This window comes from Pteropus medius, unplaced genomic scaffold, assembly GCF_902729225.1.
Source record: "Pteropus medius unplaced genomic scaffold, Ma_sr-lr_union100, whole genome shotgun sequence".
In the NCBI taxonomy this organism is placed as follows: domain Eukaryota; kingdom Metazoa; phylum Chordata; class Mammalia; order Chiroptera; family Pteropodidae; genus Pteropus; species Pteropus medius.
This window is the reverse complement of record NW_024344253.1, coordinates 3,068,886-3,094,258: the sequence shown is the minus strand read 5'-3', so window position 1 is coordinate 3,094,258 and position 25,373 is coordinate 3,068,886. Positions and strand designations below refer to the sequence as shown.

Below are 25,373 nucleotides of genomic sequence, written 5' to 3'. Positions count from 1 at the left end.
GCTATGAATATTGGCTCAAAGTGTGGTGGACAGGAAGGTCATTAGAGAGATTAAGGAACTTCTGAGAGAGTACCTGGATACTATTGGTTCAAAAACTGGCCACATACATGGAGAGCAAGGGGGACCAAAGGAAGAGACAGACCACCTCCAGATTGGTAGGTGGCGGGTTTGATAAGCAAAAGATCTTACATAGGAGGCTGGTCTTGGGTTGCTGCAAGATGAGTAAATCTCCACACCTGACCACCAAAATCTTAAAAGTTTATATAGAAGCCTTAACTGAGTTCAGCCACATGTACCATCCAGATGACCTCAGCAATACCTTACTCTCTCAGGTGACTCCTAGTGTGGGAATAGTGGGCGGAATGTATATTCCAAGGACAGGGAAAGGGGCGAGAAGACTCCAATTGCTCAGGTCCAGTTCCAGGGTCAACCACTGGTCATGTCCTCTCAATGACTGCCCCCAACAGAGACCCACATCCACCAAGTACCATAAACACATTAGTGTTAACAGACTTACATGGAGCTTTAAGTCAATGCATTGGGGAACACTGAGTTAAAGTGAAACACAAATCTCGGCTACAGGGCTTCTCAAATTCCATGCACTGCGAAGCTCTAAGCTAGGAATATAATATGTAGTTATTCCTAGGTTTTTTTGAGCACAAAGATTTCATATTCTTGAGAATCATTCAGGATTATTACTTTTTTAGGCAAGGCTCTTTTTTTCTTTTCTAGAAAAAAAAATGATAGAATTTTAAAGAAAGAATTGATTTTATATATCTGACGATGATTACATTGCTAACCAATCACTATTCCATACCTTTAAGCAGTGGTTCTCAGAGTGGTGTGAAAGGGAATCCATTACTTGTGGCACTTGCAAAAAGGGCAAATTCCTGGGACCCATCCGTGCCCAGAGGTTCTGAGCCCATAGGCCTGGGCTTGGGTCTGAGAGTCTGAGGGTCTGTATTGTTATCAGGCACCTAAGATGATTTGGACACAGAGCCAGCAGCTGGCCTGGATCAGACTGAGCCTGCAGAGCTGAAACAGTGGATTTTAATATTGGCTGCTCATTAGAATCATCTGAGGAGACTTTAAAAATCCTGTGGACCAGGCCATGCTTCAGACCAATTAAACCCAAGTCTGTGGGGTTGCATCGGTATTTTTTAAAGCTCCCAGGTGATTCCAATGCGCAGTCAAGATTTAGAACCAGTGCTTCTAAAGATTCATTGTGGAAAAACCTTAAGCTCTTTGGCTCCTCTGGACTTGGAAATACTTCATAAGTTCTGTAGCTAATGCTCCAGTAAAAGCTGGGCCTGCCTCTGGTTTAGTTAGCTTATCAGAGAAAGCTGCCTAGAGATTATTTTGTTCTCTAGGGAGAAAAAATTCTCTCAGAAAGTAGCTTTTAGCCCCTTTCTCCAAATAGTACCAAAAAAAAAAAAAAATTCCTTAATAGAAACAAAGCTCTGAGCTAATACAAAATTCTGAACTTAAACGGAACCATCGTGGAGAAAGAAATAGTTCAAAAAGTCTTTCCAAGAGAATGGTCTATCACATTTTAGCTTTTATGTCTTCACATCCCCAATTTTTTAAAAAATAAGAAATTGCCTAACACGAATTTTACAATTAGTTTCACAGCCTCAAGTTCTCTAATAAGTTCTCCAATAATTTCTTCTTAAATGGACACATCACTTCTCTTTACTAAAATACTCACCCACTTTACTACCCAGAGGTTGTAACTTAATGGGACAGAGTATTTGAGCACACACTCCAGGCGCTACTGCTTTTCCTCCTTGTCTCTTCCGCTCACTTTGCCCTCCTCAGAGGACACAACGAATGGATGAAGGAAGTGAAAAGCAAATAAGGAGGGCTAATATTTGGGATTATGATATCCCTCTACCTTCCCCTGATAAAATGTAGGCAGTATCTTATAACATCAGAATGGTCGATGGATTTAATTATATGACTACGATTCCTTGTCCTAAATCCTTAGTGTTAGATATTTTTCAGGATTCAAAATATTTTATATTTTAGGGAAAATACTGGGTATTCCATTACATAAACACAGACTTGAGCAGTAATTTGTAACCAAAGATGGATCTTTCTTCAGCACAAGTGTGAATTGCCTTACATTGATTCAGATTTGTTTTTTGCCACCAAATGACTTTGTAGCAATCTTACAAGAAATATTTGAGTGTAAAAGTTTGTTTGTATATTAGAATTGTAGACTTGTAGAATTGTGAAATTCCAACCAATTATTACTTCTTAAATCTTCTTGGTTTCTTTCTTTCTTTTATGTTTTCTTTCTTTGTTGTTGTTTTTTACTTTTTATTTTGTTTCTGTGGCTTTTATAGATGACTACAATAATATGTTTGAGTGTAAAAGGCACTTTGTGCATATAATCTCATTTAATCTTAATAAAAATCCATTTAAATAGGTAATATTACTTTCATTTCACAGATGATAAAGCTGAATCTTTGAAAGATTAAATTGCTTGTGAAAATTTCTGTTGTATTAGCCTACATTCAAATGCTCAACTTCAAAGTCCACTATATCACACGGCTTTCTTACCAATAGATTGAAGACTATTGAATTAAAGATATTTTATGCACAGATCCTATTTTAAGTTGGATTATAACCTAAGCAGATTGCTCACAACCACCTATTAAAACACAGAAGCTGTTTATAATCATCGTGAAAGGAAGAAACTAGAGGAATATTTAACCTTAGCATTTGGTCTAACACAATAACAACACAGATCTTTAAATAGACAGGTACTTTTTCCAAGTAAATAAGTCAATATTTAAAGAAACACTAAAATAATATATAAAATACATTCTGTAGGTGTCCCGAATCCAACCTTTTGAGAATGGTCACGAAGAAAATTCACAGGGAAGGCCCTTTAAAGACTGTCTTGCAAGGCTCTTCAGATGGATAATGGGAATAAGCCGCTGTGAACACCTTCGATTAAGGCAATAAGCGTATGTGCGCCAGAGCGCACTGGGGTTGGATTTGGCTTGCGGAGCTGAGGCGAATACAGAAAGACATGTCCTTCTGTGCGGGTTTCTACTGCAACCAAAAGGGATCTAGGTACTAGGTTATTGTTGTGCTTATTATTATTTATCTTTCAAATGTATTTTATTTTTTTTACTGACTTTTCACTGTGGGAATTTAGCATCCCCCAACCAAATAGCCCTTAACAGGATAATTGCTTTTCTTGTTTTCCTATGTGAAATGCTCTTTTTACATTTGTCTTTTTTTTTTCCCCCTAAGGGAAATGGTAAGTGGCACATCATGTCAGGTGGCAAGTTGTCACAAAATTTTCATGTCATAAATGCATGACAATTTTGCTTTTAAAAGTTTTTCTTTTTAATTACAGAATATGTTTTCTGCAAATGGAGATATAAAATAAAGAGTAAAGATTTTCATGTAGAACTTAGAGCTTCAAAAATTGGCATTTTATATTGTAATAATAGGATTTACCAAATTTAAGAATCTAAAACTACTTTTCAGAAAAAAAGTGCTCGTTTTAAACAGGAACTCTGCACTCAAGGACTGGATTCAGTATTTTGCTCACTGACGTGCTGTGTACTTTGAATGAACACTTTCTAATGGCTGTAGAATTTTCTTATTTTTAACTCTTTGGGCTCAAGTTCTGATATCTCCACTCTAAACTTCTGTATGTGTAATTGCGGAAGGCACCAGTAACTGTACTGATGAATTATATAACTACATTTTTCTTGTGACTCTGAATTAAACTTTTATGCATGAGTTTTTGGTTTGCCTACTGTGTGTTTGCACTATCATCTACTACATAGACTTACTATTACATATTAAGAATTCAGCCTTGTAATCCGATTTGCATCACAAGAAGTCCATTCTTCAAGACAGGTGATCTGAAAATATTAAATGCAATTCTAGTTTTATAATAATTGAGAAAAATGCTGATGGGAAAGTGAGCACTTCTTGAATAGGAATTATGCCATCTGGATAGTACAAATTATACATTCACATACCTTGTCAATGTAATTGTTATAATATAGAATGATGGAGTCTTATAGTTGGCTAGAAACTTGAGTAATTAGCTTGTCCTTCCTCCAGATTCCTTCAGGGAAAGCTATCCCTATCCTAGAAGAGAATTAATACCATTTTAAAAAGTCAACTGAGATAAATACTCCATCTCTTTCATTCTGTGGTGTGGGTTCATTTGCTTTTGACAGTGAAATTAATGAACAGATGGCCCCTGTGCTATCTGCATACTCCTTCCATGCCCTTAGAACCTCGTATTAAATTTCCTCTTTAAATTCCTCTTCTCTATGCACAGCCATACCAATATTTTATTTTCATTTGTTTATTTCTCTACTAATGACCACCCTTAAATGATAAGCCCCGAGCAGGACCCTTTTTATTCTATTCAAATAGAAAAGTTATCTCAGAGGTTAAAACTTAATGTGATATAAAACAGAAAGGGTGCTAATCAAAAAAAAGAAGGCATTTCCCCAGAGCCCTGGAACTTAAAACTGTAGTCAATCTGGAAATACTGTTATCCTGTAATTTAACTTGGTAATGACTTAGCATAAGAAAGAGGGTAATAGTATTTGTAATTTATGGGAAGAGAAAGGAAGACCCATTGGCCACTAAAACATTATTTTAAATACCAGGACTGAATCCAATATTTACCCAATAGCACACTTAAAGTTATATGTTCAAAGCCTTATTTCTAAGATGACATTATGCCCCTATTTGGGACAGTCTCAGTTTAAGCCTGTTGTCTGTGTATAAAATTAGCATGCCTTTCCCCCCTCAATATATATGGGCTTAGATGATAATTTACATGGTCGCCCTAAGTCATTGAATATTTTTGGTCGCTTGCTTTTACTTCTGCTTCTGTCCTGCCTTGCACTGATTATCAGTGATTCGTTTCTGATACTTTCTCTGATTTATTATGATTTTTAAATATTTTTCTTCTCCCTTCCAAAGTGATGGTTGTCCCCTTCACTTAGGATCATCTTCAGCAAATTTAATGAGCCTTGTGGACACTTCATTACCTAGGTCAAGGGAACACTGATACCCAGGTCAATGGCCTTTGGAACGCCCCCATCCATTTTCATTTTTACTTTCTTTTTATCTCTTTTTCTTTCTGTTGTTTTTTTTTTATACTGTCACATTTTCACCTTTATCTAGCACCCACCCCCCACCCCGGTTGCCACTGATGGTTAGTCTTCAATTTATATCTTAACACTTTTCCAGCAATTACTGTCTGCTAGGTCCCATTCGGAGGTGTGACATTCCTGTCAGTTTTGCACTGAAACACTGTATATCAAATTTATTTTCTCAGTTCACAGATTTCAAGTCCTCACGGGGCCACTGGAAATAAAACTACAATGTACTGTTTCTACAGTTCTTATGGCTTTTATTCAATCATAGTGCATTATGTCACTCTGACAAGTCTTTTTTGTCCTAAAGTCATGCTTGCACTTTTGTAATAAGAAATCAAGAAAACGTAGAGATGATGAGCTGAATTTCCTAACATTTTCATCACGTATTTTTTAAATAGGAATTTAAAGTTTCTAAGGTCTTATCTGGAGTTACTGAAAAAGTCAACACTCTCTGCTCACTACTCACTTTTAATGATACTGTTTTTCTCCAAGTTTAAATGGGTCAAACCTAGAAAATAATGTCGCAAGCAGTAGTCAGTGATATCCTCCTAGTTGTTGCTTCCTATGCTTAAATTCAGTGAAAACCAATTTAATTTCTTCACGTGCATTTTTTAAACGTTTTAACTAGTTAAACGTTTTATATTTTAACTTGAAAAGAGCTCATGTACATGGGAGAAATCTCATGGCATGCATTCATTACATGAGATTCTATTTATGTTTTTGATTTATAAAGAGTCAATATGAAACTACTATGACAAACATTTGAAACAGGTAATAAGATAAAACCCTTTTGTAATGCTGCTGTTATTCACTGGGGCTGTCACTTTTGTTAGATCTTGATGTAACACTGTATATGTCATGATTAAGTCATATCCATTTTTCACTGCAGTATTTCAGCAGCCATGATACGGCCTGTTGCATGTCTGAATCCATTTAAATATTAGTCATTCCACAGGATTTCTTTGTACTCAATTCTGTTGCTTTAAAGGAAAAAATGTAAAAGGGCTCTGTGAAGAATTCTGTGGTTGAGGTAGACCACACAAATTTCAGTCTGTAGTCTGGGTACCAGCATCACAAATGAAATATTTGAGTAGGTCTTTGTCAACTAGCAAATGCCATTTCAGTATGAGCATTTCACCACTTCATTCTGTGCCATCTGTCTCACAGGGAGCAATTAATCTAAAGCTCCAACATGCTAGCATTAGAATTCCATTAACACTGAGCAGAATATTAACGTGTCTGGCATTACCGCTTTTATTCCTCCAAATTTCAGTGTTAATTTTGCATAAAGCAGGTACAACATTTTAACCTATTTGGTTAATTAAGAATATTGAATAAAATACATAATTGGCAGCTAAATTTATGTAGTAGTACATAGAACTTAGTTTAATAATGCTGTATGTTTTTGCAACGTAAACATACGTGAGCTACGGTTTTGTATTAGGCTAACGATGTTTTGTAAAAGCACTCACTATTTTGCAAAGTCAAATTTCCCCAAACCCTGACTTTGTAATTTCTTTTTCTGTTTGCAGAACCACATCACCGCCTTTGCAGAAGTCACATGATATTGAAGCAGATGGTTTTTCACTGCATTGGACATCATCCCTTTTCACCATCCATTCGTAACACCCAAAGTTTGTTTTGATTACAAAAGAAGTTTATAAAGTTGTCTAATGATTTTTATAATTTTAAAGTCAGTGTCAATGTATCTGTTTCCCCCACTAGACTGTGAGCTCCTCAAGGGCAGGACTGTGTCTTTCTTCTCTGTATCCCCATTACCTACAACAAAGCCTTGCACAAAGTACAAGTTCAATTAAAATGTGATGATGGAATGAACGAACTAATTCTGAAATAAAACATCCACTTCAGTTTCTCACATAATCACTGAGGCTACATGAAAAGAAACCCTACACGAATCATATTTGTATAAGAAATCCCTCCATTTGGGGCTAGTTGAACTTTTTAATTTTTCATATATCTATTCAGGAGTATACCATATTTCATTTGAAATGGACTTTGAAAGTCATGGGGGTTTTTATTTTATTATTCAGCATGACATTATTACCATCCTAACAGATTTCAGTGTGTGAAATTACTTTACTTTTACAAATTATGTTCTATACTAAAATAATGTTTGCACATAATATTATGCTATATTTCCCTTAAAATACCATTCATTCTATACTTTCTAAGACTGGTGCTTCTGCTTTTGAAGGGGAAAATGCCAATTTTTACTGTAATAAGTAATGTATCATAATTAAAAATTATTTATTTGGACATTTGTTTCTGACAGTTGTGGTTTAATTATTGACTTGTAGTTTCTGAAGGCAGGCAGTGAGTATTTAGGGTAGTTTAAGTAACAAAATCCAGTAATGATACTATTTATTGAGCAATTTTCCAGTGATAACAGCATCTCAAGAGTGGTCAAGGCTCCATTCTTAGGCTTTTTACTAGTTAAGTTTCCATGTAATTTAAATAGGAAAGAACCACACCCTCACAACGTAATTTAAATTATATAAATGTAAGAAATGTGGTTAACATATTTTACTTTGCATATTTGTAGTTCTTTATAGTTTACAAAGTACATTTTCATTTATTATTTCATTTAATCCTCAGAGTGGCCCCAATTAAACATTAAATATGGCTTTAGTTTTATAAATGAGAGAAATAAAGCCAAGGCAGGGTAAATAATATGTCCAATTCTACACAACTAATAGGAGACAGTTAAAACTTAAATTCAGGTTCTCTGATCCTGAACTAGTATTCCTTTTCAATAGGCCACAGCTACCATATTGTTTTGGACACACTGAGGTCTTTCAGAGGTCAGTAGAATCCTGGACAACTACGTGTATTTTAAAAAATGAAGGAATGCCAATAAAATAGAGTTATAAAAACTATGCTGTACTTTAAATGTTTATTTTAAGACTACAATATAGTTACCTGTTTAAAATTCTATTTAAAAAATAATGTCAAGAGTCTAGATGTGAGGTCTTCTGTAAAGTCAAAACCTAAATCAAATGTCTCTCCTGCTACCCTCACTGCCAGCTCTAGGCCCCACTACATAGGAGAGGCACTGAGGGACATTTTACACTAAGCATGTGGAATAAAGGATGAAAATCATGATAACATAAGGAAAATGAACTAGACTATGAGAAAACCATTCAATGTACTTCTCAACAATAACTTGGCAATCCTTTTTTAACACCTACAGCACCTGGTCTTCCTAGGTGGTCTCCCATCCAAGTATTAATCAGGCCCGACCCTGCTTAGCTTCCAAGATCAGATGAGATCAGGTATGTTCAGGGTGGCATGGCTGTAGACTAACTTGGAAATCTTTAACTCTGTCTCATATGATCAATAGTTAATTGACTGAAATGGTACTTCTGAACCTCGACTAACTCAAGAAAATAAACTTTTAATTTGTAATTTCAACAGAAATCAGAAAATAAAGATACCCAAAGACTTTTTCATTACTCCCCCAAGTAGATGTTACTTACTCTTTTCCATCACTGTGGGAGGTAAAACACTTTTAGTAGTGGCCAAACCAGAAAATTTTAATTCCTACCAATATCGGACTTCTAGAACAAATTCAATTCTGTTGGAAAGTTAGAACATGAAAAGCTTGGGAAGCCTTGACCCTCTTTAAAGATTTTTTGGTCAGTAATGAGGGTTTCACTTACTGGGATGGAGGTGAAAGGGGCGATCTCAATGTCTTAGGAGGAAGGATGACCAGTAAGACTTCCATAGTCAGATCAGCTCTATTGGTTCTAGCATTAGTTTTTCAAGGAACTGATTAGCAATGTTTTTTTGTTTGTTTTTCTGTTGGAAGCCTTAGCTATATATTTGTATATAAACGTTGTATCTTTGCACCACGTTAAACCTGGTCTGAATGCAGGAGTTAAAAATCCCTCAGAAACCCGGATTTAAGCCCAGATCAGAGTAAAGTCGCCTTTAATATTTAAATATTATGGACTCAAGATTGTGCAATGAATGATCCTATGATCATTCATTCAAGACATTCAGAAGAATAAAAACATACACGTGCAGAAGGCAAAAAGCCAGCAGAAAACCCTTAACCATGATGCTGTTCCTGAGAATAATAGAAAACACATTGAAGAAAATATCGATTTGTAAATGTGTACATACATAGTCTAGTAAAAGCAGGCAAACATATCTTTCTGATAAAGACATCTTTTTATTCTACTTACTTGGGGCCCAGGTCAGTATAAATTAGGCAGCCTGAAAATTTCAGTCTGTTTGCATGGCAGAAATTCTGCACATGTTTTATTTGATTCCTAAGATTATTTAAAAGTCTCTTTTATGTTAAAAGAGAGGTGAACCTTCCTTGACAAACTTTGCCTCTTCCACTTCCATCTGGGCCTCTCTTTTCTCAGGATTTATCCCAGCCAAATATCTTGGTTACCTTTACCAGACAGTTTCCTCTGTGAAAGAGCAGTAGGGGAGGGAATGACTCTCTGCTGTGTATTGTATTTTTCAAATAAAATTTTAAAAAATTAAATTTAAAAAATTAAGTTTATTTTTCTTCCCCCCATGATTCAGTCCTTTCTAGGGGATAGAGGAATGATGAATGCTTGTCAAGGTGATGAAAGTCAGATTATCAGAGTGACTGGAGAATGTGTGGGAAGGGATCACAATGCTTCAGGTTAGACTAGTTCTTCAGGCAGCTAAGTGACCTCATGCATCCCGTTGCTCATCCTGGGATCTCGTCAACTTCCTCTCTGACAAATCACATCCCCTGCAAACTACCTGGGACATCGAGCAGGTTACATCATCTGCCTCCTATGTATGAGCAAGGGGTTAAGAAAAGACATAAATGATCCTGTTCCTGCCTCTAGGGTACCCTTTATTAACTTTGTCTTACATGCTCTAAAAAGATGCCCTGGACACACATCAAATGGTCCTAATTATGCCTTAAAAACATGGATCTTCTCACAATTTGCCAGGCCTGGGCTTCCTAATGAATTTTGTGAGTTATGATATTTTTAAAAATATCAGTTAAGGAAATTTCTTTCAGAGAGTAAGTGAATGATTCTCTTCTAAGCAGGAAAAAATAAGAGCATTTAAATTCTTCTTCCCTGTCCCCCTCACTGTAGATTATAACTGGTTCCTAGTCTGATAGAGCCTTAGGACGTGGTCGAGATTTAATTAAAAAAAAAAAAATAAGCCTGCTGTTCCCACCCAAGATTTGTGAGCCATGGATGGAGTATAGGGTTTAAATTCAAAATTCAGACTGCTATTTTTAAATCTGTGGTCCTTCTATTCACAAGGACCTCCAAATAAAAAAACACAGGTGAGTGGACACACAACCACTTCCAACATTCAGACGAAAACTCAGAAGTTCACATCTCAAGGACGCCATTCTTAACAAGGGTGACACACCCCCCTCTGGCCTGTTTACCTTCACATTATTGTATTTATAAATGTGTTTCCATTTTCATTGTGTACTGAAATGCTATCACTTCTAGAAAAGGGGAAACATTTTTTCTCTCCAGAAGGAGAAAAAAATTGATATTAAAAAGAAGAAAAACTTTTCCAAAATTTCGAGACATTTTGAGTATTAATCAGGTTTTCCTAGAGGTATCTCTCCTGTTCAGCAAGGCCTTCCAGCCCTCATTTGTTTAGCAAATATTTGGCCAGTTATTCTGTATCCCAGAAATGTGGCAACATGCTGACTAAACAGTGATTAGAAAGATGGACATGGTCCCTACCCTCCCAGATTGGACAGTTCAGCAGCCCTGACATTGACGGTGCCCTAACAGGTCTATTTAAAGTTAAGGTGAGAGAATTGGCTTGGTATTTACCAGCTACCTGCTCTCGGGACTAAGCAAAGGACATTTTTATAGATTACAGCAACAGCTAAGCATAATAAAAAAGCGTTGCTTCCATAAACAACATTGCATAATTTGACTATTGTTGAATTTAAAAAACCTTCAATGCTGTAATAATAATCATTCACTATCTTTCAGAAGCCTATGGTTCAGACGAGCCATTTTTCTAGTCTGAGGTGGGCTCATTCATACATTTGTGATGAGGTTGGCAACTCTGCTGATCTTTACTGAATGTTCTCACATATATGGAGGTCATCTGGCTGTAGGCTAGTCTAGGATGGGATAGCTGGACTTTTCTCTGCATGGTCTCTTAACCTCCATCAGGCTTGCTAAACTCCTTCACATAAGGGACCAAGACAGAGCAGAAGCACTGGCACTAAAGCACTGGCAGGCACATTGCACTTCCATCTCATTTAGTTGCCTAAGGCAAGTTCCAAGGCTAGCCCAGCTTCAGGAATGAGGGAGAGCGGCGAAGTCACATTGCAAAGGGGTGAACGCAAAGGCGGGTGGAGAACAAGGGCTACTCGTGCATTCAGTCTACTGCAAACTTTTCCTGCAGCTAAACCTTAAAAATTTTCAAGTGCCTTCCTGAATCGAGTTCCTCAATTTGTTGAGTACAGACTTATACTGATGAGTACAGAGAGCAAGCTCATTGTATCTAAGCAAGGATGGCCAATCACCAACTATACCCCCAAAATGCTTTGAGATAAAGCTAGCTAAAGAACTGTCTATTTAGTATTTAACTGAGAGCAATGGGAAGCTTGCTGAAGCTTTCCTAGGTTTTCTCAGAAAATCTTCCTAGGTCCTCTACTGGCAATAATAAAAGAAGAGGACATAATTTTATGGGAAGGAGAGAGAAACACATTTTTGCAGAAAGATTAGGAAAGAAACTGAAACAAAAGAATAAAACCCGAAAAAAGAATAACTGAACTATAAGACCACGTTATGATCCATCGATTGTGTGTGTCTGCGTGTGTGTGTATCTGTGTACCTGCGTTGTGTGTGTGCTTGTTTTGTACAATTCTGGTTTTCACAAATTTCAGTTACCATGGTCTATGGACTGAATATTTATGTCTCACCAGATCTGCCGCACCCTGATCTTGGACTTCGCAGCCTCTAGAACTGTCAGAAATAAATATTTGTTGTTACCCAGTCTATGGTTTTCTGTTGTAGCAGCTCAAACTGACTAGGACACATGGTTTAGTTAAATAATACCACACCCCCAGCAACAGGGTTCAAATTTTAGTTATGGTGGTATAATTACTATGAGTAAAAATTAATTATGGTGTAATTACTATGAGTATAAAGTACAAATGTTGCCGCTGGCTCTTCACGAATTGCTATGTAAATGACACATGCATGTTATGATTAGTGACCAATTATTTGGCATTTTTTAGAGTCTGCCAGTGGTCAGTGCACATTTCTTATTCTGTTCACGCACAGACAGCAAAACGAGCACCTGTGCTGAAAATTCATGTGCCATTTTTTTAAAACGCATAATTGCAAGAGGAAACCACGCAACAAAGGTGGAAGTATAGGAAAAAAGAAAAGGGGATAATTTGAAAATAAAATTCAAATTGAACAAAAGCAGCATAATAAACAGACATAGCTGACCATGGGAACATTGATGCTGCTACCACCATCTGAGAAACTCTAGAAATGCAGCCAGGGGAACTGAGTGTAAGTGAGTTTATTGACAAAAAGAAGGAAAGAGATTGTGATGAAAGAGATTGTTTTGTTGGATTCACAGAAAGTGATTCCGACAAAACATTACACATCAAGGGAACTCTTAGAGATATTTCACAACCTCGGAAGTGCAAACAATAAAATATTGGCAGCTGATCCAAAGTTAGGAGTATGATGATTAGTCAGGCACAGAAAGAATACTCACTTCGTGCAGTAAGATAAATGACAGGAGGCAGGCCGCAAGCGCTGTTCACACTGCTCTGGACGAAGTTTTCGCAAAAAAATAAAAGATTTAATTCTCGATGTTTCTAATGTTTTAAATTACAGTGTACTGAATAAATATTAGTTTGGCTATTTTTCATTTCCCTACGCATTTAAAATTGGCAGCAAGAAAGCTTTTAATGTTTTGACAAAAAATTTAAATTAACAGATTAATCATAATTTTTGTCATTGTTTATTAAAAACTCTGCATGAAATCAGTTTGCAAGGTCATTTTTATGCTCCCATACTACTGTACAAAAAAAAGTCTGTCTGTATATATGTATATGCATAGTATATGTAAGTGTATATATGTGTGTATATATATATGTATATACATGCACACACAAGTCTACAAATAGAGACCTATATATAAACATATATAGAGGCATATCTATGTATATAGAATCCCTTTTGTATATATATGAAATATAAAAGCTGTTTTTAAAAAAGTTATCTATAGTTTATATTAATACATAAGAACTTTGTGGTCTCATAATTGTTTATTATTAGATCCTTTTTATTGTGATTATTTGGTCACTTATTTTTCTATGGCTAAATTAAGAAATCCAGTCTTATTAATGGATAGAAATGTTTGGGTATTAGCGTACTCTGTTAGCTATTCAGACTACTCATTAGAAGGAGTAGAAGGGTGATCAGAACAAGCGATTTTTTCAAAAAAACTCAGACTTGATACTTTATGTAATCTTTCTACATTATATTGTGTACATTCTGGCTTGGTACAGAACCATATATAGTTCCACCCAACTTCTTGAATAAAAATCATTTTTTGGGTAAAGCTCTGGGGAGTTATGAAGAGCTATACAGGGGAGTTTGTTTCCTTGGTCTAAAGAATTTCAGAACCTTTGATTGTTTATTCAACTTTCCCCGCTATTTACCTTCTTATGGCTTTCTCTGCCCTCTGCTGCTAATTCTCATTTTTTCTTGTCTTGAAGTTTAACTTTCTTAGCAACCTGCTTCTTGTCTGCTTTCGTATTGTCAGCTCAGGCTGCCATAACAGAATATCACAGGCTGAGTGGTTTAAACCGCAGATTATTTTCCCGCAGTTCTGGAGCCTGCATGTCTAAGATCCAGGTGCCACCAGGATTGGCATCTGGCGAGACCCCTTGCCTCGGGTTGCAGACAGCCACCTTCTCGCTGTGCCCTTACGTGGCCTCTCCTCTACGCTAACACAGGAAGAGAAAGAGCTCTGGTGTTTTCCTTCTCTCCCAATGACAGCAGTCCTCTCAGATTAGGAACACTCCCAGGACCTCATTTAACCTTAATTATCTCCCAAAAGGTCCTATCTTCAAATACAGTCACATTGAGGGGATTAGGGATTCAACATATAAATGTGAAGGAACACAATTCAGTCTATAACAGCTATCCACTGCCTTAAAATTTTCTATAGTTATGTCCTACAAAAGAGAGAAAGAATGGCAATGGAACACAGATAATCATAGCGTTATGTGCAAAATTAAATCAATTAGATTGAAGTGGAGTTTGTTTTTCCATTATGAAATAAAATGTGTGGGTTTATTATAGATGTTTTCACTGTTGTCGCTCTGACTTCAAATGGCCCTTATGGTTCAAATTAAAATCATCCGATCATCAAAAGTGAGGCTATGATTATGTATTTGTTGTGGGTAAGTTTATCTTGAAGTCGGGTATTTTTTTTCTCACTACTAGAAGTAAACAAGTGTTACTTGAGATATCCAGGTGTTGTCTTAAGGCATAAGCTGCAAGAATTCAAAAGAGATGTCAAAAAATTATGTCTGCTCTCTTAGAGAATGCTTTCAGCACATGGTTTAATTATAAATAAAATTTAAGCCTTTGAGGTCCTAAATTGCAATGACTGCTTGCGAAACCTCAATGCTACAAAAATTTCAAGCTCTCTTAGCTAGCTTGCTTAATTTGTGATTTGGTTCTTTGTGTTTAGGGAGATTAACTTATATATTATACCAGATAAGCCAAATGATATAGACCTGGTATTTTTTAAATGGGAAATTCATAAGACATATGGTGACAGCATCTGGGATCATATCCATACCATTTCAGATGCCTTTATATTTATTCTGAATACTTGGCCCTAATCTTGAAATGCTAAAGACATATGGACCTACCAGCTGGGTATGTCCCATCAGTTGAGACTCTAACACTGTTCACTTTAACAATATATATTTTAAAAAGATAGCATTGCTATTTTTCAACTCTCTTTTTTTATTATTGCCGGCTCTTTTTACTTCAACAGATTTCCAGGAATATTGTAAGGATAACAGAAGCAATACTAAACTAAATTCTCATCTATCCAGTTTAATCTAGATGGAGTCACAGAATTGTTATGCACTGTTTATATTCTGATATAAACTCGTGGTATTTATTTTTAAATTATACATATAATTTAATTTGGACCAAGAAAGCATTTTTATTACGATTGTTATGAGTTGAATTGTGTCCCCCTAAAATTAATATGTTGCAGTCCTATCTCCAAGAATTCTAAAATGTGACCATATTTAGAATGGAGGAGTTGCAGATATAATTAGTTAAGATGAGGTCATACTGGAGTAGAGGGAACCTCCAACCCAATATGATTGATGTCCTTATAGAAAGGGGAAATTTGGACACAGACATACACACACACACAGAGAATGCTATGTGAAGATGGAGGCAGAGATTGAGGTGATATTTCTACATGCCAAGGAACTCCAAAAATTGCCAGCAAACTCCCAGAAGTTGGGCTAGAGGCATGGAACACATTCTCCCTCACAGTCTTCAGAAGGAACATCTTAATTTCAGATTTCTAGCCCTTAGAACTACAAAACAAAAACTTTGTCTTATTTATGCCACCCAGTTTACATAGCCCTGACAAACTAATACACCTATTTACTGCCTATGGTATTCTGGAATAGTGGAAAAGGGACAGACAGAACCAGGTTTAAATCTTGCCTTCTCCATGGCCTGTTCTGGAATCTAGGCCACATTATTTAAACTTACTAATCTCTGTATCACTCAGGTTATACTAGATTTTACTACATAATAGCCAATCCTCCAATTTCAGGCTCAAATACTTCCTTTTCATTTCTGGTCCACACAACATGTCCACCAAGGTTCACTTGGATGTTCTCATCTATTTAAAAGCCATCCAAAATTGAGATGCAGTCTGGCAGAGGGATGCTGTTTGAAACACAGGCATTAACTTTGGCATAGGGGAAAGAGACCAGCAGTGAGTGTGCCTGGCTCTTAAGTAGTCTGCCCCAAAGAGACACACATCACATGCTCACCTTTCACTGGCCAAGGCAAATGGACCATGCTCAACCATGCTTGAATGTGATTGAGTGAGGAAGTACCCAGCAAGGAAGAGACAGCACCAAATAGCTATAAATAGTCCCAATAGCTATCCCTCAGAACCGAGATTAATTAATTAAATTGTTTATATTTTCATTCAATGATGTTTATCCAGGCCCCACCATTTGCCAAGTACTATCCTAGATAGCAACACACATGGCAAAAACCTGCCACCAGCTGGTTTTCATTTTATTAGACGAATTAGTAAAGAAGAATGTAAATGTATAATATAATTTTGGATACTCATAAGTGTAATGAATAAAAGTGAAAGAGGGGAAGTATATTGAGAGACACTGGAGTGCGGTCTATATTTCAGGCAATGAGTACACATTTCCTAGCATGGTGTATAGCAAGTGTAGGCACCCAAGATTCATTTCCTTTCTTTCTCCAGCACCCTAGATCATTAGTATCAGCAGAAGACTCAAAGTAAATTTCGTCACTATTAAATTACAAAACATATAAAAAAAAGATTAAAATGCCCAAATCTGGCAAGGATGACTATAACCAATGCAAGCATATATTTCCATTGGTGATGTAATTCCCTTTCGAAAGCAATTTGGCAATACGTTTCATGATCCACTGAAACGCTCATAGGCCTGACTCAGTAATTTCATTCTTATGAATCTGTCTCCAAAGTTAATATAATTTAATAATCATAAAGATGGTGGTTGCAGTGTTATTTGTGATATCAAAAGCAACCTGAATATATAGCAGAGCCTTAGCCTATCCCAATTCGTAATCCTCAAATTAGCATTTTTGTGATTTCCTTATTAAATTACTATTATAAATAATGTCCTATATCTTAAACAAATCCTGAAATGTAGTGAATGACATAATCAGCTAGAACTTATTTCTAATACATTATAATAAAACATGGATTTTTAATTTTCAGATATTTGATATCTTAACTGCTGAAGTTTTAGAGGAAAGCATTTGTGTCTTCATTGCTTGAAAGCAGATTATGGACTAAGGCCAGCAGTTCTTGAACAGGGGGGCAATTTTGTACCTGAAGTGACATTTGGCAATGTCTGTAGACAATTGTCACAAGCTGGGGGAGAAGAGTGTGCTGCTGGCATCCAGCGGATAGAGGCCAGGGATGTGGCTAAATCTCCTATTGTACAGGCTTCTACAATGAAGAAGTAGCTGGCTCCAAATGTTATTAGTACCCAGGATGAGAAAACCTGGTAAAAAAAAAAAAAAACCCAACTTTTTATTTTACATTATTTTCGACAGTAAAGAAATCCAACTTTCGGTTTTATTTCCACTGCTGAAAGGATGACCTTGAGCTAGCCACTTAATTCTATCCCTCGATTTACTTATTTGTAAAATGTAAGTAAATAATATTTGTCCTACCTCATGAGATGATTCTGAAGCTAAATGGAAGACATAATATGACAGGGCTTTGAGAAGCTAAAATGTACCATATAAATATTATCATCACGTATACGTGAAAAATCTCTTGAAGTTGATTACAAAAAATGAAGGTAGAAACAATTATTAAATAGCTTATGAGTAATTGGTTTTGACACTTTTAATTTTTTGTGGTTCCCTGGAGAATATTAATGAAAACCATAACAAAATAATGCCACCTTACTGATATTTTCCAGATAAAACAATCTAGCTTCCTTAATCAATTGTCTATTTCTGTTCCACGTCTTAAATTTCTCCATTGTCATTGGATCCTTGTCTTTTCTTTATCTATAAACATGCTCAGGATTCTTTGGTGCCTGTAGGGTTAACTCAGACGCAGCCCCTCCAAGTACTCAGAAGACTGATCGCTGCCAGGCCAGCAGCTGAGGAAGGCAGTGCACAGAGAGCTTTCAGCAGTGCCTGCTCCTAGGGACATTTCCTGCTGTTCTCATGGATGTTATCTGCTCCTGTAACCAAGCAGCGCATCTTGCTCTCATCCATTGGAAAAGGCAGCTGGTCCCCCAATGAGATAACCTCTCCCTCTGCTTGTGGGCATAAAATACTCTGCTTGCTCTCTTTTAAAAGCTTTATTCCTGCATTTCACCGGCAGCTACTGAAGCTTCCCTGCCTTGTGAGTAATAAATGCATTTCTCACTCCTCTGGTTCTCTTGGTGGTTCTTACGGAATATCCAAACCCAGGTGCAAGTTCTAGGCCTGGGGCTCCTGCATTACAGTGACAATAACCACTCAGGCTCCACCTCAAGCACCTCTTCCCCTCTATCATTTTGTACTTGTTACTGCCAATTTCTCAGCTCCCATTCACTCATATAGTAGGATTGTTATCACAACAGGCATGAAAACATAAGGATCAAGATAAGGATCTGATTACTAGTGGAAATATAAGATTAAGATCAGACATTGGAAATGAAGCAGAAAGCCAGGTTTATTTAACAAACACGGTGCAGTTTTGTGTTAGGCAATTCTAAAGCATTTCAGAAGTATTAATTCATTAGATCTTCATTTTATCCACAATGCCTGTGACAGTACATGGTTTGTTGTAAGGAAGAAATGAAAGAAAGGAGGGAGGGAAGGAGAAGGGAAAGAGGGAGGAAGGAAAGTTTAAGTCGAATCTACTTAAATATCTCTTGTCTAGATCAGGATTGGTTCTAGGGGATGGAATAGAGCAGAGTACATAGGCCGGGGATTAAGGTTATGCTGTCTTTGAGGGGAGAATGGAGAAGACAATAACAACAAAACAGCTAACATTTATTGATCACTTACTATGTGCCAATACTGTGCATGTATCAGCTCATATGATCCCTACGAATAATCTTTATTATTAATATTATTATTATCCCTCATTTTACTTAAAAAGAAAGTAACATTTATATTTAATGCCTTACTCTAGGTGACATAGATAATAAGGTAACAAAGCTGAAACTCAAACCCAAGTTAGATCCTCTGCTCTTAGCCACTAAACAAAACCCTAAGCTAGGAGCAGACAGAGCCTGACAAAGTAGATCTGTTTTGAAGCAATCAATATGGTGCCTGTTTTAAACAATCAGGTCTACTCATAAGGGTAAGAAGCACATTTTACAGAGTTGATAGAGTCAGCATTTGTGAAAACAAGTCAGAAAGATGTACAGGGATAGGGTCGAAAGGTGGAGAGGAAGAGATAAAAAGCCTTGGCATTTACATCATATAAATCAATATCTACTTTAAAATCTTGCTGATGACTGTGAAAAGCAAAGGATATTAAATAAACTCTGTGATATAAGTCAGATACATACAATACCCTGGAAGTAAAACAGTCCGAAAAAAGTCAATTATATGACAAGAATTTTGGAAACCGTTTAAATGCAATGGACATTTATCATTCATACACAAGTTCTTCAAAGTATTTTTCTTTTTCCCTTGGTCCTCAACTAATACTGTTACCCAGAAAGGGGAAGACTTTTTTAATAGTAAAATATTAGCTAGCGCCAAATTGAGAAAGTCAAAATACCACATAGTATAAAATCCCATTTTACCAAGAACCAAGTGTCTTTGTTTTTAGGCACTTTGTTCAGTATTGCATCTTTAAGAGTCTCAGAGACACACTGAGAGCAGAGTGAGGAAGCTCAGGAGATAGCCTCTGCCCTGATCTTGCACCTTCTTGAATTTCGACTCTTTTCCAGTCTTTGTTTCAGTCCCGCAGCTGGATTATTGTCCCCACTCTTGAACTTAGTGTGAAATTGTGCTATCTCAGAATTTGGTCTCAGACCAGAAATGTCAAATTAGTTTCCAGTCAATATTAGTATATGTTGCCTGGATTGCTCAGTTAGGGCTGATTGTAAGGCTACATCCAGGCTTCCAATGGGAAAGAATCCAGTGATTGATTAGCAAAGTCTGCTACTAATGCTGAAGGGTGAATTGAGGGAAAATGTGCCATATTTGGCATCTATGTCCCTTTGAGGCTTCCATTTCTAGCACAACCTAAATAGGACTCTATTTGTATGATTCCTACCCACCTACACTGAAAACAGCAGATGAGTTCATCAGCCCCTAAGAATTTGCAAGCCCTAAGAATTTATTCTCCCATGCGTAGACACAAGGTTCTTCTCACAGCTGTAGAGTGAGCCAAATTTGAACATAAGCTCTCCCAGCCCTGGGTTGCCAACTCTCATTTCCATTTGCTTTTTTCTCCATGTGATAAGTCTACTCCAAGGTCCACCAAGTATCCTGGGACACTGGCCTGGGAACTTGCTTGGCTCTTGTTGTTTGTGTCCTAAACATATAGGTCAAGGCACTCCTAAAGATAGCATTATGATAAGTCACTCTTGGTTCATTTTGCCGAACTTTATCTCCCACACCCATTTTTCACGGCTGACATTGCTAATCCATCACTGTGCCTGGATGCAGATTCAGAATCAGGCTTAACTCAGCAGCCAGAGTGGATACGGAAGGAGCAACCTACTCATGGCTAGGGATCAGGTGGACCTATCTTCCCCACCAAGAGAGGAGCAAGAGCTCTGAGAAGTGTGATTTACTCTAATGACATTATGTCAGCTCTGGGAAGGGAAAATTTAATTCTAGAGCTAGAGAATATTAAAGCCAAATAACCTGAGCCAAAGCCAGGGCCGCAGTCAGACAAAATTATGAAGGAGACTAAATTAAGTTTCAAGTTTCCTTCCACATGGCCCCCCTTGAGTTTCTTCATAATCTAGGTTGCCTAGATCCTGCAACACAGTTCTTTTCCTGCCAAAATTCCTTTTTTCTTCTAACAACTTCCTCCACCTCCAAATGTAGTAACTCATTGTCTCATTTCTTTAAAACTAAGCTGTCAACCTGAGTACATCTTAGGTATTTAAGAGATGCTGGGTATCTGATTAAAGGGAAAAAAAAGTTTCAAGAAAAAATTAGATACAGGGGTTCTTTCCCCATGGGCAATAAAATATGCTGAATCTGCTAAATTTCTGTATAGCAACACAAGGCAGATTGTGAGAGCTTGGATGAGTTTTACATGTAATGGATATGAAATAGTTAAATAGCAAGTCCCAGCTAGGTGGCACTGTGTTTTAAGTAAACAATTTAAAATCCAACTCCAATAAGCCCACTGGGAGGTTTGCTACGCAGAAAATGGCTTCCAAAAGGGAAGGGGTAATTATGCAAGCTATAGTGCACCATGAACAAATGGAGTTTTATGGGCATATAGTTGCCAGATTTAGCCAACTAAAATACAAATGTCCAGTTAGCTTTGAATTTCAGACAAACAATAAGTAATTTTTAAGTATAAGTTTAAGTATAAGTATGCCTTATGCAATATTTGGGACATACTAATACAAAAAAATTATTCACTGTTAATCTAAAGTGAAAAGTTAACTGTGCATCTTATATTTATGTGGCAAGTCTGTATGGACGTTTACTGTATGTCTGGTAGGGCATTAGGCATTACACACACTTTTCCTGTCTCTTCCCCCCATGTTCAGCTCCTCAGCCCCTTGCTTTCCGACTCTCAAGTTTCTCTGGAAATCTCCAGGGTGCATTTCTCATGTGTGAGCAGCTAGTTATTCTATCACACTATATCACATCTGTCATTCTCATTCTCTCTGTGTCTGTCTATCTATCTGTCTGTCTCTCACTTCCCCCTTGACCCCACCTTCTATCCATCTCTGCTTCCCCATTTGACCAGAATAGTCTGAACACCACATCAAGGCAGTAATTCAAACACTGCCACTTCTGCCAGGCACCACATCATCAGGGTACCACACTGTTCCTTAGGTGGCTCTGGTATCCCAAAGCATCAGTTAGGTACCCTCACTCTCTCTGGGCACCACATGTTTTCCAGGTACTACAGCAACCTCTGCTAAGCAGTGCCACATCCACCAGTAACTATCTCATCCACTCAACTTTGTCACTTTCTCTAGGGATTGCCACCTCATGCTGTGTGTGTTGCCATTTAAGACAAAGCACTGGAGCTAGCTATGTTCTCAGCAGAAATAGACAGAAGCATTCTCCAGTCCTGTTAGATGTGTAATTTCTCCTAGACCTCAAATAGCTGTTGCTTGTGTTTCAATATCTTAAAGAGTTTTAAGTTGAAAGTAAATAGCACTTTCAACTTCTTACTGCCAACTCACCCTGTCCTATTGTCCACTGACATAATTTCACACAAAAATGAGTCTTAATGAAATGAAAAGATTGAGATCACACAGAGTATGTTCTTTAAACAATGGAATTAACATAGAAGTCAATTTAGAAAAGTACAAAATCTCTTATACATGAAATTTGAATAAAATTTATAAACAACCTATGGATCAAAAAATAAATTGTAATGGGAATTAGAAAATATTTTGAATCCCTCAAACTAATGGGTAATTATAGACAAGGTGGAGGGAGTAAGGGCAGGAACAAAGAGACCACCTAGGTGGTTATTACCCTGATCAAGATGAGAGATGATGGCGTGGATGAGGATGATAACAGAGTGTGAGAACTGATCAGGTTCTGATATGTTTGAAGATACAGACAATAGAATTTGTGGATAGAAAAGTGTGACGTTTGAGAGAAAAAGAAATGTCAAAAATTAATTTGAAATTTTGGCCTGAGCATGCAAAAAGATGAAGCTGTCATTCACTGAAATGAAGAAGATTGAAAGAGAAACACATTTTGAGGGGAAGCAGCATTAGCTGAGTTTTGATTACAGATACTATTTTCAGAGACCCATCATCCATTTAAGAGATGTCCAGTAGACAGTTGGACTTGAGTCTGTTATTCAAGGGAGAGGTTGGAACTAGGATATAAATTATATAACATATATACAATTTTTATATATATTTATATGTGTAATTTACACCTGAAATAAATTCAATACTGTTCACTTACATGCTGAGGTCACTAATAGAGGAAGACATCCCTGAGGAATCCCAACATTAAGTGACCGGGAAGGTGAGAAAGAAAGAATCCTCAAAGGAAACTGTGACGTAGACAATGAGGTAGCAGGAAAACCAAGAGTATGAAGCTCTGGAAGCCAAGTGAAAGTGTTTCAAGGAGGAGAGAATAATTAAATGTGTCAACTTCTCCTTTAGGTCAAATAAGAACATGCGAATTGACCTTTGATTTAGAACTTGCAAGTTAGCTGGTGACCTGGAAAAGACTAGTTGTGGTGAAATGGTGGGGGTGAGAGCCTGACTATAGTGAATTCAAGAGAAAACAAAAAGAGAGTAAAACAGTGTGGAGAGACAACTATTGTTAGTAGGGCTGTTCTAAGAGAAGTAAAGAAATAGGGTCGTAGCTAAAGGAGGAAGTCGGGTCAAGAGAGGGTTTTTTAAGGTGAAAGAAATGATAATGTTTTTGTATACTAGTGAAGAAAACCTAATAAAGAGAAAATTACTATCAACTTGGACATACAAGGAGAGAATTAGTTGAAATCATATTCTTGAATGAATGGGCAAAAGGTGATGTTGTCTAGCACAGAAGGGAGAGGTTGGCCTGGCCTCAGAGCACAGGCAATTTCTCTATTGTAACATGATGAAATTCAGAGGATATAGAAATGGCAGGACTTGGGAAATTCTCTTGTGATTGCTTCATTGGGAAGATGAGAAAGAGGTTGAAGATTAGAAAGTGTGAAGAGAGAGGAGGAGGTGTGAAATAGTTACTTAGGAGAACTGGGTGATGAACGGAACAGGAACTACTACTGCTGAACAGTGCTAAGAGCCCAGCTAAAGTATTTTATGGGGAACTTAAGTGAGATCTGTCATCACAGTTGCTCATTTTGCTCCAGACATTTTTATCTGAGCAGGTACAGGGATAAGGTAACCAGAGATTTAGATTTAGCCAGGTTTGGGACAGGGGTAGTGTTGGAGACAGTGACAGTAAGCCAGGATTTAACATCTTCAGGAAATAAAAGGGTGTCATTTGGCAGATGGGTTGGTAGATGGGCTGCATCTGGGTGCAATCTGTTGGTTTAGAAAAGAAAGAGAATGCTCTAAGAGGGGACAATAGGAGCAAAGGGGATTCCTACCTGACCCCTCGTATCTGATGTACTACTATAAGTGCAGAAGGGAAAATGGCCTCCCCCAAAAAGTCTCACAGGAAAGAGACTGTTCTCCAAGGAGAATCTGGTTTCAAATTTCTTCTTAATGACAGAACAATCTTGGTCTCCAGAAATAGCCCGGGAGAGAATGGTTGTCACTAAGTCTGCTTTTCTGGCTGCTGAAGTGTCGGCTCTATCTTGACACTTCCTTTGGTGCCATAAGAAAGTGTTACTGCTACATCTCTGGCAGTCTCAACCAACTCCCAAACTGCTGACAATTTTGAAGAACTTGCACCTATTGATGACAAAATTAGTTTCCATGTGATGAAACAGAAGTTCTCTCTCTCTCTCTCTCTCTCTCTCCCCTCCACTCCCCTCCCTCCCTCCCTCCTTTGCTCCCCTTGCCCTTCCACCTTCTCTCTGTCTTTTGGAGGAGGGATAAGCAAAGAGATGATGGAATAGTTGAAAGCACTTTGGCTACTGTTAGAAACAGAAGGTAGGAAGGCTACACTGTCAGAAAGCACTAAATATAAAACTAAAGTATGCAATTTGTCAATCCCCTGTAACATGGGATGCAGTGGATCCGGAAAGAGACCAGAGAGAGTTCTGAAAGGTGAACCCTCCAAGCTGGGAAAATATCAGGACATTAAAGAAGAAAAACCTTCGATGACCAGATGTTCATCTCTCATGATTCTGCATATATTTCTTCTTTTTCAGTTGGGTTTTCAGCAGAGGGAAACTTCTTAGGGGTTAATTTACTAGATTATTAGACTATAGTCAGAATTGAATTCCTAACATTTATCTGATGAAATAAAATGAAATAATTTGTAGTGGACCATGCAGAAAATTTTCTGACCTAATACGGCTTGGATTAGTGATTAGACCATTGAGTTTCAATGATCTTATCAGAATAGTGGGATTACAACATTGATTGCAACATTGATTCTGCTGTGTGACTGACCTTTTACTCATGTCTGAGGAAATGCTCATAATTGCCTTTTGTCCATTCATCTTAAGAAACTATATCACTGATTTTATAAAAAGCACTTCAACAGCAATAGCTCCTTTAATCTCACAGTTGGTTAACATTCAATGATACCAACTGAACACTCACTCATATACACCTATGTGGTAGCTGAGCTCCAACACAGCCCCCAAATTCTT

The 25,373-nt window shown here is 37.3% G+C and overlaps 1 protein-coding gene and 1 pseudogene across 1 annotated transcript in view; one reads left to right on the top strand and one right to left on the bottom strand.

Annotated features, from left to right (window-relative positions):
- PLPPR5 (phospholipid phosphatase related 5) overlaps positions 1 to 7,426 on the top strand; it is an 89,188-nt gene extending 81,762 nt beyond the window's left edge. The window contains exon 6 of the mRNA XM_039869551.1: positions 6,686 to 7,426. Within this exon, the coding sequence (XP_039725485.1) occupies positions 6,686 to 6,718 (33 nt within the window). The 3' untranslated portion in view covers positions 6,719 to 7,426. The remainder of the gene's footprint in view (positions 1 to 6,685) is intronic.
- Positions 7,427 to 8,355: 929 nt separating this feature from the next.
- LOC120607959 (uncharacterized) lies at positions 8,356 to 8,474 on the bottom strand (annotated as a pseudogene).
- Between the last annotated feature and the right edge of the window lie 16,899 nt (positions 8,475 to 25,373).